The sequence below is a fragment of the Opisthorchis viverrini genome, assembly GCF_000715545.1.
Source record: "Opisthorchis viverrini unplaced genomic scaffold opera_v5_96, whole genome shotgun sequence".
NCBI lineage: Eukaryota > Metazoa > Platyhelminthes > Trematoda > Opisthorchiida > Opisthorchiidae > Opisthorchis > Opisthorchis viverrini.
Window position 1 is genome coordinate 566,174 of NW_008751749.1, and position 13,510 is coordinate 579,683.

The 13,510-nt window shown below is 42.4% G+C and overlaps 2 protein-coding genes across 2 annotated transcripts in view; one reads left to right on the top strand and one right to left on the bottom strand.

Moving 5' to 3' along the window:
• The window catches only part of T265_05128 (hypothetical protein), a gene marked incomplete at both ends in the record, with an annotated part of 68,669 nt that overhangs the window by 12,862 nt on the left and 42,297 nt on the right, over window positions 1–13,510 (bottom strand). The window contains one exon of the mRNA XM_009170052.1: window positions 2,092–2,175. Within this exon, the coding sequence (XP_009168316.1) occupies window positions 2,092–2,175 (84 nt within the window). The remainder of the gene's footprint in view (window positions 1–2,091; window positions 2,176–13,510) is intronic.
• Window positions 1–13,510, top strand: part of T265_05129 (hypothetical protein) — a gene marked incomplete at both ends in the record, with an annotated part of 45,075 nt that overhangs the window by 10,820 nt on the left and 20,745 nt on the right. Inside the window, 4 exons of the mRNA XM_009170053.1 lie at window positions 424–493; window positions 3,162–3,278; window positions 5,490–5,681; window positions 12,981–13,048. Coding sequence (XP_009168317.1) covers window positions 424–493; window positions 3,162–3,278; window positions 5,490–5,681; window positions 12,981–13,048 — 447 coding nt within the window. The remainder of the gene's footprint in view (window positions 1–423; window positions 494–3,161; window positions 3,279–5,489; window positions 5,682–12,980; window positions 13,049–13,510) is intronic.

Sequence of the window (13,510 nt, forward strand, 5' to 3'; positions counted from 1 at the left end):
ATTTCTCTGTATTTACCGAAAAAACGTTGTGAAGTTGTATAAAGCTTTCATCGGTTTGAACTATCTCCTCTCAGATATTAATCATGTGAGCCTGTGACCACGGCTGTGTTGAGCCGTGATGTAATATAACGTCCCGAAACAAATAAATTACCTCATTTAATTAGAAAAGTGAGTTAAACCACTGTAATTTACTGCATCTGACAATGGATACTCTCGAACTATAAGGGAAATAAGGCACATAGTCTGAACAGTTTTGTTTCCGACTCCTGAATATTCTGTTCAGGTTTACCTAGGAAAGAAATGATGTTACCCCTGCTTGGCGGGGTGCGGATGGTGCCCACAGACAATGATTCTCATCACTATATACATGTATATATATATATATATATATTAACTTCTGGAAATCTACACTTACGTATTCAGGCACGAAGAGGTACTGCTGTTTAAACATTTACCACCTTGGGCTGATCCCGAAAAACCAGTCACCATTGCGGTAAGTTTTTTTTCCATTTACTTATGATTTATTGCACTATGTGTATCCAGCTGAATGCATGTATACCGTTTGCTTTTATTGTGGAATGTTAGTTTGATGTCAGTCTGATCCAAAATCCTCGCCTCTCTGAGGCAAACCTGTTTTACTTACTTGTATTTCGATAAGGTCAATTCTTCCGTCACTTCCTAGTCCTTTATCTTTGCCAGTTTCTCGACTTTTTATATGCGCGCTGTCACACTAGAACCTATTGTAGGTTCCGCAATATTGTGTTTTGTGCAGCTGTAGCTCGTGTTGTGTTTCTCCTGCCTTGGAATTCTCAATAATTAAACTTGACTGTTTATGTTCAATCTACGCACAGAATAAAATATGAAATGTTAGACGCGTGGACAACATGGGGATGGCTTTTCCCTGTCGTTCTCCTTCCCTAAGAAGCTTCAGACCAACCTTTCCTAGGACACTTCGGGGGACGTCTGGGTGATGATGTTCCAATAAGCGGCAAGACGGCTTGGTGATTAAAACGCGAATTTACTGACCAGTAGGTCCATGATTCAAAGTCAATCTCTGCCCCTCTACTTCCCCCTGTTTGGGTTTGGGCAACCTGGCAGTATCCCAGCCTTCGTGCTTTCTTCTGGTGGAAGGGTAGTTAAGCACCAAAAGGGTGCTACAGCTGGACAATTTTCTTTATATGCGACGAGCTTTGGCTCCCTTGAGAGGAAGTCTATTAGGAGAAGGTCAAACTTTTCGCTACGTCATGGTCACCGGGGGTTGCCGTCGTCGGTTGCCTAGAAAAATGACTGCTCTTCGAAAATTTCCGTCTTTTGAAGTCAAGAGCAAACGGAATCGGTTAATTGGAACGCTTTATATTTACTACTTAATCCAAATCGCAGAAACCTCATCATTTAAATTGGGCTGTCATCATTATGCTTCAGAAAACTGCAAGAATAACCTTAAAATTGGACCAATTGTAACGAAAACGCCATTTTCCGCTTTATTCAAAGCCAACTGCAGCCGTGAAAAGGTTGATCCTATGCGAAAAAGTATAGCGTAACAATTCAACCCAGGACATTGGTGAACAGTTTTCGAGGGGTTGTGGCTTGCGACTACTGTTGATCCAAACTCCGAGTGCAAGACCTTTCGTGTGGAAATGCAGTGGAATGGATATCAAGCCTCTTCTTGGACGCCGTGTAATGCAACGTGTTCACCTCGGTGGCTATTTTTAAAATCGGAATCTATTAAGCAAAGCTTCGTTTGAAGACATACCGCAGAGTGTCAACTTTCATTATATGCCGCTTAGACACCAGTTATGCATGTTCAAGGGGCGTTAGCGACAAGGCCGTTCAAGTAGAAGGTAAACGGATGAAGCCCACAGTTCTTTCAGCTGAAGATGAGCCAGTGTGTATGCTTTTGTCGATTAAAGGTGCCCGTTTAGCCAACGATCCCAGGTAAAGTCCAAGATCGAAAAGGCAGTTCAAGCCAACGACGGAAGTGTCACACAGCAGCGCCGACATCGGAAATACCTGAAATCCACGGTTTTGCGTTTGCGCGGCGCTTTCTCAACAGACACCTGATACAATTGCAACTCCTGGTTGAACACATACCACTGTCCATCCTTGGAGCAGATGGCACCAAAATTTCCGAATTCAGCTTCTGACCCTCAACCCCAAATTGTCGAGCTTTTTCAACTAAAAGTAGTAACAAAAATATCGCTTCTTTAGTTGTTGAGTAATTTTCAGGCTTCATCTATCGGAATTAACTAAATTAAGTTTTGAAGCAGAGAACATCAGTTTCAAGCGGCCCGAGTTATATGACCTCTCCTAACTGTTTTTGACCTTCTCTTACACATCGCTATTATGAATAAGCAGCACGCTTTATGCCTCGTGGCTGGTGAGAATAAAACAGAAGTCAGATTCACGCGATTCCCTTGCCATCAGCATTAACGAAGTGGCTAACATGAAAGTGGTGATTCAATCAAATAGGACAAAAGATCTTGTTCAAAGCATGTGTGATAACGTTTCGTGAGATCCCAAATGACTGCTAGTTGTTTACATGAGCTGAACGAACAATCAAAGCATGTCCGCTTTCTAACCTAGGATAAGGCTGCAGTACACCTGAGGGTCATTGCATAACTCAACTTTTTGCCGGTCGGCTAGTAGCTTGCATTACCAATGCACGATCTTACCTGAATAACTGCTCCGAACTGACGTGGCAACATTTTAGTCGGGCAAATGAGAACAACAACAGCAGTGTATGGCCATACACTTGTCACGGAATAGGGCTTCTGAAACGGAAATTTTGAATCAGATTAGCAGAACGTCGTTCTTGTTTACCTCAGATGAACTGCTTGAAACGATTTCAGACCTGTTTAGTTACAGGATCAACAAAAGCAAGCCAATTGGGGAACAACTAGAATTGCTTCTCGACCGATAATCGATATGATTCCAAGCGAAGAACATTCCAGAAACAGGGACTTTCCAAATACTCAAGCGTATGTCTGTCGGTTTTTCATTTTAGGTCAATATACCTATCAGTACACCTTCCTCTGAGCTCAAACTTTTTTGTCCCCTTATGTGAACAAAAAAAAACAATAGCAGTCTGACATGCACGAGAATTTGTGATTCGTTCCCCCATATCACTTTTATACATCTGAAATGATTTTTTTCTTTTATAGGATCCTTGCTTGCAAAAGGGCCTGACCATCAGTACTACGCTTTCTCCAAAAAAACCGAATGATACAGAATCGCTGAGAGAAAACGAGGAGGAGAAGAAGTACCAAGTAGAATTAGTTGTACGTGTTGGTTTGCGATTCATTAGTTATTTGCGTCTATGTAGTTTCAACATTTTCCACTCCTGTGCGTGCTGTATATCAGTTGGGGGGGGGGGGGTAAAGAAAACCCAAACAGCTCTTCTGACTTAAAGCCAATTAAGAGGCCCACGGAAACCGTTTGATAACCATTTAGTGAAGGGCCAACAGGTAGGCATGTTCACCGTGCTTTCGTTAATCTTATTTCTTACCTGAGCGAATGGATTTTTGAAATCAGTTGTGCACGACTCGGTGTTCAAGTGGAAAATAGAAAGAGTCACAGCTGATAGGCCTCAAAAAGGGCACAATCAACAGTAGTCTGTAGAAGTGTTTTCAGTGACCTCATATACAGGGAGAAAATGCTTCGGTGTCTTACATATCTTTACAGCTGGAAAGTTTAGTGGTTTTGTGCAGCGGATTTTGTTGAATAATATAAAGCAGGATAAATTTAGTTGAAATCTATTTGAATGTCATTTTAGCAACGGACTGCGGAACGGAAACGCGAGCAATTCCTAAATTGGAGGCACTTCCACTCACAAAGCATTGATGATGTCACCTCGATTGGTGATGAAACACTTGCGACGAGGTTTTGCAGCTTAGCGAACAAACCAATGGCCATCATTACAACCTGATCTATCAACATTCCCTTCAAATGCAAATAATAAATAATAATCAGCGAATATACACTCATCTGCAAACTAATTTGATTGTTTCGAGAGACTCACCTGGAACCCAGCTGAATCTCTCGTTCATGATGTTCTCAGGCAACTGAGTGTGCTGCACCAGGCCGCCTCATGTTTCAGTCGCTACGATATTTGAAATATCGCGATACATGTATATTTGTAATGTACTACGCATAAGGTTGCTGAAAATTCATCCACAGCCCACGACCGGTTTCGCCCTTTTTGGGGCTCACCAGGTAGGCGCAGTCCCCGGGTTTCCGTCAACCTTAGGTTCTACTCGAAACCAACATTCAGTTGCCTGAGAACATCATAAACGAGAGATTTAGCTGGGTTCCAGGTGAGTCTCTCGAAACAATCAAATTAGTTTGCAGATGAGTGTATATTCGCTAATTTCATACAATTTGGTTTCAAGTAGAACATAAGGTTGACGGAAACCCGGGAACTGCGTCTACCTGATGAGCCCCAAAAAGAGCGAAGCCGGTCGTGGGCTGTCGACGGATTTTCAACAACCTTATGAGTAGTACATTACAAAGATATACCTGTAACACCCTTCCGGTGCCTAGCTCCCATGCTACCCGAAGGAAGCACGAGGGCTGGGATACTGCCAGCTTGCCCAAATCTAGACAGGGGAATTCGAGAGGCAACTGTATTTATTTCTATTCGATTTACTCGTCCACCATTCATCATGGAAGGATTAGACATGTTCCAGGTGCGACACATTACACTTCCGAGACATGTGAACCGGTGAAGTTCTTGAGTCCGAATGTTAAAGGGAATCGGATCTGACAGCCCCACTTCGGAGCATCAGTGGAGTTGACTAGCGTGCATTTTCTCCCACCTGGCTTCACTGTTGTACTGGGAAATGACTGCATCGGTGACCAGCCAACCACATTGTGCCATTACCCAGATGACGCAGTAATGACTACTCACATATAGCATTAGTACGATCATTTACTTAGGAGTAATGCGGTATTTGATCTCAACCTAATGGAGGTGACGAGAAATGTCAGCGCCCTGGCATCGCCCGAATTAGCGCTGACTTCGCTTAAAGGACCTTTTAAAGGGAACTATGTTTAAGTTGTCGCGCCCAAAAGACCCCTGTGCGCTCGTCAAAGTGAGCTGTCATTCCCTACCCATGCGATACCGAATGAATCAGTACCAGCTAACAAAACGAACTGAACACTTGCCTAGGTGACCGAATCATTGAAGTTAACACGCACAAGTCAGTTAACTACGTCACACTAGTAGCGCGGTTCCTGCTGGTACCTCCACTTGACCGATTACAGATGAAGCTTGTCGACGTTCCGTTTTGACCGCGATTGATAGATGTGATTCTGTTCGATATCAATAAATGATCATTTCTTACCGGGGAAGTTTTTTTTCTTGTTTTGTTTTGTTGAATTTAAGTCTTCCAGAGAGGCATTGCCCTGTATCGTGTTTCAAACACCATCGAAATTGTTTTTTTTCAACCAGAAAGAGGTGTCCCCGTTCCCTTTTTCACTTTGTTTTATAGGGTGAAGGTGACCCTGATAAATGCAAAGTACTTGTTCGGGAACTCGTGCTTGGTGGAGAAATGGGTAAGGGACCATCCCCACCAATTGGGTTCGAAATGCCATTTTACGGGTTGTCGGAATTTGTCTACGCTTTGGAAGGAGTATCATCAAAAGAAATCTATCTTTACTCTGAAGCAGAACCAAAAATAGAGGTGAGTTGCATTGAAAAGGCAAATATTACCGGATGCGTAACTTCTGTTTAGTCAACAAGCTTGCTGGCATGTATTTAGAGTTCATTAGTTCATTTGCTGCTTTAGTTACATCATTCCAATCGCTATGTGAGCACAAAATGGCAACTTAACGAAGTGCGCCAACGAATGACAATAGAGCTTTGAGAAGCACACTCATTTGCAAACCAATCTGGTTTTTACAAGAGACTCAACTGAATCTCTCGTTTATGAAGTTCTACAACTGAATGTGTATTTTTCGAAAGCGGTCAAATGTGGGTTCAAGTAGAACATAAGGTTGACGGAAACTCGGGGACTGCGCCTACCTGATAAGCCCCAAGAAGAGTGAAAACGGTCGAAGAGTTTTCAGCAACCTTGGGAGTAGTCTCCTTCATGAAGACGATAGAGCTTCTCAGGGGATTTAAATGGCACCTTGGTTGATCACACTGATGCACTGTTGACTACTCTATTCTGAATACACTGTAATATTGCATTGGAATCAACTACCTTCTGTTTCGTATCAAACTGAAGCTGTAATTCGAGTGAAATTTTATCAGCGAAACTGTAGTAATGACAGTGATATCGGGGATAGTGACGGCATTGACTGGAGCCCTGAACCAAACAAAAAGGCGCTACAAGCATTTTCACTTCTACTTCCTTCACGAGAATCCATGATGAAGTTAACCCAGCGGATCTATCACATTTAAAACAAGCCAATTTGTACTTACTAGTGGAAAGTCAGTTTACCACGCGAGCTATATTCTTCTTTTTGCTCCACCGAATTGTATAAATATTACGTGGATTTCTTCGCCTCAAGGTCAGTGCTGAGATGACCGATACATTTGATTGGCGGTTTCCCAAAGATGAGGTGAAAGTAGGGAGCTTAATCCTATACGACGTCTTTTTTGGTTGCGCAGACTAGCCACGTTCCCGTGCTTTAAACAGATAGACGTTCTGTCTCCCCATTCTATAACACCTGCGATCAACGTGAAGCCTTTTCTTTTCTGTTGATTATTTTGATTCCGTCGAAATCAGCACTGCAGAGTGAGCCTTTCAGAGTATGATTTCTTGACAGCATATTCAAGATTTGGCAGCAAAGGTGTCTGAGAGGCAGAAGACATTTGTTTTTGGTATAGGATCCAACGAACTTGTGTATAATATCGGATCAGAATACCCTATGCAGTACTTTAGGTTCAACTCTGAAACATATGAGAGCCAATTAGTTCATCTCACCAAGCCAGGGAAAAATATTCAAAGAGGCCGCGGCAGTTGGTGAACAAATAGTACGCTGAGTGTACAACTCTAAAAGATCTAGATGTTAAAATATTGTTTCTCATGGAGATAATAGCGCACAATTTGTCCGAGAGGGAAGAGTTAACCAGCTATATTAGAGAGGAAGCAAATTTTTAAATCGGCTCAGAAAGTTTCTCCATCCACGCACTTTAGAATATTCGGCTGCAACAACTTTACGGCCTAAATAGGGATGTTGTTTGAGATGGATGGTACACAGTAGAAAGATGGTTGTGGGCTTCGTTTCAGAAGAGCTTGATAAACGATCGGCAGATTTTATTTGGGCAACGTTCCGCTTTAGACACAAAAGCTTCATCAGGCCAAGTGAGCAGGTCACCAAATGGTCCAGGTTATAAGGCAGGTTGTGGGCTGCTATCTGAATCACTTGAGTTCATTTTTATGACACCTGAACACCGGTTCAAATTTCAGGGCGGCCGTTCTACACGGCTGTTAACCTCAAGTCTTTCCGAAGTTCATATCACTAGTAAAGAAATCAAAAACACAATGTACCAGAAAAGCAGGTCATTATATTTTCGGAAAGCCACTGCGTTTTGTGGGTGTCTTTCTGAGGTGGTTCGTGAGAATTCGGCACCCATTCGTGGCGTGAGAATTAACTGTTTCCCAAGGGAAAACATCAAAAGTGGTGTCGTTTGACAATTTTTCTTCGTTGAGAGGGAAACAATGTTATCGAAATGGCCAATTTCATAAACACTTTTTTCTGCCTTTGGTCGTAGGGCTTTTACCCCAGGATGTTCGCAGTGTTTATTTCACAGTGCTAACCAGATCGAAAAGTTTCAAAACCTGTCTTCCTAATGAGGATAGCAGACTTTTTCACTCTGAAGCTCCTTAGCACAGGTTATTTCAACGGTCGTTGTGAATCTGCAAGTTTAGTAGTATCGTCGAAAAACAAAAACCATTCTCGCGGACGGGCTAAAAACATCTTGTTGGTAAGGGACCTCTCCAATGAGGACTAAACAAAACAACCATATCAGTAAATGTTACCAAATGCTGCATTTTTGCAAAGCAAGGTTAACGTAAGTGAGCTATTGCGGCAAAACTCTGTTGAGGTTAAAAACACTCCCTTCAGGACAAAAGAAGTCTGTAACAGTTGGAAAGGCATTGATTAACAAAGGGTGTTTTAAAGACGCCACAAGCTTGTCTCTGAATCCCAAGGCGTGCTCAATCTTGAGGACTTGCTTGGTAATTGATCACGCGGCTGTTTATCTGCTCGCAGAGCTTGGCAGTTGATTCGAAAACGTTTCCGCACCATTCGAGGAGACATCTTCAGCCAATAGCACACTGAAGATGTCTCCTCTAATGGTGACGAAGCGTTTGCAAATCAATTGCCGAGCTCGACGAACAGATCAACAGCCACCTGATCAATTACCATGTAATACACCCGAGCTACCAATATTCCAACACTTAGGAACTTGAATTTTGCAGGTTGACTCCGAGATTTTGAATTCAAATTTAGCCTTGGAGAGTAAACAACAGTTATGGATGAATTAGAAAGCCTCTCAATATGACCTAGATTTGTACCCTAGTTTGTATACCTAGCTTGTACCTAGCTTTGTACCCTTTCGTGTAACTTGTAAGCCAGTCATTGGTTTTTTCTTGGGAAAATTCTTCACAAAGATGAAATTTCGTCCCTGAAGAGACGAGATGAAACTGTCACTTTTAAATGACGTTTTAATCTTTAGGTGATATCTCCTTCTCTGTGAACGGATTACCAAGAAATCAGTTTTAACTTATATCCTACAGTTCATTTCATTTCAGCCGAGTCTGAAAGTTCAGACCAGAAGTGATTTCTACTGAGATCTGCATGTGTCTCAGAGAACCAAACAAAAACGGTTCCTTCAAAACGGTGTTCTATCCAGAGAATAGGAATGTGGCGCAGCACTCGCCATGGAGGCCCACCGTTGGTCGAGGCTTGAGATTGCCTTCTCATAGATGAACCACTGAGTCTTCAACGCACTAATCGAAACTAGATACTTCCAAGGACTGATCTCTTCATATGGCTGATTTCCATGTAGTCGGCTTTATCTCAGAGACGCCTTCGGAGAAATCCCCACAAAATTCTGCTTTGAATCCACTAAAGAGTAATGAGTTTTCCTACAAATGGCATCGTTTAGTTTGCACTTCTTGTGGCAGATCGGTTTCCGTGCTTCCAGCTTGTACACCAGGTTATACACCCAAGGAGTCCCACGGATGAACGACGAATTCTTGCTCTGCACTGTTCCGATGGAATATTCTATGTAGTGATAAGATGTTCTAACAGACCGCTTTTGAAATGCGATTATTTGTGACCACTCCTGTGGAGCGTTTGAGCCTGCGCATGATAAATGGACACTGGTCAATCCTTTCGCGCGGCTTTTCCATAGCGGAGTGACTGAAATAGGGTCGTGTAAATAAAAGTAACATAATAACGTCTTGAACCGCCTTGGAGATGTAAGTTTTCTAAAATGCGGCTATTCAAATGTGTACTTGATACTGAAGAATTGATGCAAGGATTGGCATTCTTGTCTCTGTTGTAAGGTGAATTTGTGTCTGGGAAAATGTAGGATGACCATTGGGGACAGCTGAAGGGGCTGACGCGTGGTCTCTCGCAGCCATCAATTTCATACCAAATCGCACTCGACTTTACCGAAGTGGCTCCAGTAGGGAGAGACTACTCAGGGGTACCTCTTTGCACAGCGGGCACCTGATTCGCAATAACATCCAGGCTGTTTAAAGCAAATCCTGGCCTTTTCATTACTCTTAGGGCTGTTTCGGTACCGTCCACCATAAATTACCGAGAACATCGTAGGATGGACCGTCGCATCCCTTATTCAATCTAGGGACTGTGTACGACTCAGTGTTCTCACACAACTGAAACAAATTCCACCACTTATGGAAGGAACCTTGATGACTCTCGTAATCTTAGTGAGAGAGCCCGCCAAACTCAGAAAAGCGTTGTAAAAAGATAGCTATAAACAGCATGCTTGATTGAATAGTCTGAGAATGAGCCCTGTTTGCTTCAGACTGGAGTTATTTGGGTAAATTTCCAAGGTGATGAAAGTGTAAAAAGTGTTAATTATACTGGTTATATTTTCCTGTTTGACCGACGGCGATCAAAACTGCAAGCAGTTGTTCATGTCTACAGCTGCGTCTTTCTGATCGAGAGGCGACCCCAACTTTCTCCGGATCACGCCTCAAAAGATGAACGAAATCAGTGCTTGTTAGGAGAAGCCCAGATGCGGCTCGAAATGCTTGTGGGTTCAAAACTGTAGGCCATTACTCTTCATACTACAGTCGCAAAGTTATGGTCCAGGAACTTGTCTGTCAGTAAGGCACGTGATCGTTGTACGGGTTACTTTATCAACCATTGTGACTTCAATTTGCGCCGGTTCTCCAGATCGACCGAAATGTGTTGAATCCACGCCATGTGTGGTACCCTCCGTTTGTGAATAATTTTTAAGAATGGTTGTCACGATTTTGCCACCAAACTGCAGAATTTGTCCCTATGAAAACTGACCTTTCTGCTGTATGACCTCATTTTGGTAATGTCCTTTATCGCTCAGTGTAAGCAATGAAAGGCAAACCAACCGAGTTGTTTTTTAAAACGCTGTTATGAAGATTACTTTTGAAAGCAGTGGACGCGGTGCCCTTGCGCAATTGATCGACCGGTGTTTGTTCAGTTGAGCGGGTCATTTTTTCAAAGTCACTACGATGACCTTCAGCAAACCTTCCGTTCTTGGATATTTAATTCAATGAGTCCTGCAAACTGTCAATTCACAGATTTCCAATCCCTCGAGAGTTCAGTTCACAAATATTTGAGTTATTAATCCGGGTTTCATCTTTCCGAATTCGAGAGTAGAACGAGCTCTTTAGGTGTAATTCAGTGGAATGAGCTTGCACTTCAGTAAGTTGGCCGGTTTGTTTTGAACAGGAAGCAGGATGGATTACGGAGAGGTTTTAAGTTGTTACTCTCGGTTGAGAGGCTATAACCTCACTCCGAAATGATTGCTTGTTCTAGCAGGGGCTCCTAGTTCAGTTAGACTTTGAGCAGCATATAGCTGCAGCCATATCAGGATAAACTATTTCTGAAAGCCAAGTTGGAATTAATGGAAAAATCAATGAAACCCGATTGATGCTGTAGCCATCAGTATGATGTCAGTTTTCGTGAACTCAGAAAGACAGGGCACCCAGAAGGGACAGTGACAATGTGATTGCGTGAGAAGATAACTGACAGTTTGCTACCCCAGAGTTAGCTGGAAATTCGATTAGAATCTACCCTAGAAGATTTCGGGTTTGATGCCGGTGAAATCCAGCACAAAAGCTTGGCGTGACACGCGAATTCAACGCGCAGCTACCTGTTGTTACTGCCGAATAGTTTAGTGTCCCTATCGCCCCAATCCCTGTGTTCTTGCGAGTCCTTTTAGATGGACTGTTGAAAGCAAATGTGAAGTTAGTTAAATGAGCATACCGCAACCGAAACGGGGACGCTTGTCTTGAAAACCCATTGGCAGAATTTGACTGGGGTTCACAAGTCCAGGTGATTGTTGGTTTGGAAGCGATGGGTCATGAGTTGTAGAAATGCTGTTGTGAGATACTACTTACAGTTATTGTATTGGAATACAGAATGCTGAGTAGGAGTTGTATTCAACCAGTCGGTCAATCGGTCATTCAACTCAAAAACTGCCCACTGAAGTGCGGTGGATCAAACTGCTGTTGCTAAATCAATTGAGCAAAAGGATGATAATGGCATGAGAGCCGTACGCTAGAGGCGGCACCCCCCGACAGTTTCTTTGAAGAGTGATGGGTCCTGTGAAATATCTGTTTCATAAAAACACTACATTCACCCCATTTTGCTGGCACACTAGTTATAATTTCTCACCTATACAGGTGTTCATTTGTGAAATCGATTTGACTGTAGTTTGTCCTTTTACCTCAAGGAATTTTATGGTTTAGTAGAAAATCTTAGTGGAAAGGAGAATGTTCTCCCTAAATTGCCTGAGTGGATTTTTTTCAAAAAAAAGCCGAGTGCCAAAATCACATGAATGACTGTTTTACCATTCTGTGCCTCGGCAAAAAGAGACGTAATGAATTCACACCTCGATGAATTGAAGCAAGCTCGACTGACCGATTTCGAAGTGTTCACAATTTTCTCTGACCGGCTATATTGCGACATTAAACGGGTTTTTTGTCATAGTTCAAATGCGAGTGAATTTTGCAACTGCGATTCCGTTTACTATGATATTTCACAATCCGTACACACTGGAGGCACAAAATAATCGTACAGCATTTCGGACAGTAGAGAGCGCCTCCTCGGTTTTAGAGATTCAGTATCCTCCGAAGCAAAGTTTTGTCCAAGTTCTCCATCTGCAACCGAAAACGACCACCTACAGACAAGTAATTCAGCAAATTAGGTGTTTTGACGGCTTTCAAAAAACCAGGTTAGCGTTGATATATGTCAGCGTCCTGGAGTAACGGTGATACTACTGATGGGGAGGCATGCGAGTAGTATGTGTTGTTTTTGAACTTTCGCTTTGCGTCTCTTGAAAAGGCGAGATCTGTCGCGAAATTTGTGGAGCCGCTTTGAAACAGTTTCTTCGGTTTGAGCAATGAATGATTAGAGTCAAGAAATATCCAGGAAAGTTCAAGAAGAGGCGTTCAGGAGGTGATGTATGTTCAGTTTTTGTAAATAAGATGCAAATGAGAGTTTTGCTTTCCTGTCCAACGGTCTGTAACCGGTCCAGTTGGCATCCTATAATAAATAAATCTGGGGCGAAGGCCTTCTTCCTTTCACTGGTAGAAGTTGTGTGAACCTTATCGGAACCCGAACGCGAGTTGGAGCTCACAGAGCGTTGGTTTCATGAGTATGTCAAAGTCGCTTTCATCATAGACAACCAGGCTTGTGTTAGAACATCAGTCTGTAACTATCTTTTCAATGTTATTCGTTCATCTGTAAAACTGAATTAGGTAATTAAAATGCAATTTTGTTTCTTCTCAAAGGAATTGTGTAGGAGGCCCTGGGAGGAATATACCAAAATTCTAAGAGAACAGTATGGAGACGAAGAGACGTGAGTCATTTCACATATTTCGTACCAATTTTAAGTCCAATTAATGCATGGCAATCTAGACGCTGGTAGGATGTTCAGAGTGTCCTATCGTAGATATAAAGGCTCATTAGTCAAGGTAATCCTCTATGTCACATCAGATTTCATCAGATTTTAAACCGTTCAGAAAATCGAAGATTAGAGGGTCGGATAGTGAACGAATAATTAGAGTCAGTCCCATTTGCAGTTTGTCGCTAAGACTACTCACTGAAATCACCCCAAATTCTGCTTTTTTCTCGTCTGTTATCAAAATACCGTGTCTCTATTTATTTGACGAGCATGCTTGAACATCTAAGCATCCCGTTATCGTAACTATTTATATTTTTAACTTCTGAATGTCCCAAAATACAACCACACCCGTCAATGGATTTGTTGTACCGGGGAAAGACAGTTTTTTTTACTTACTTTTGTCCTTAAACTGTTTCA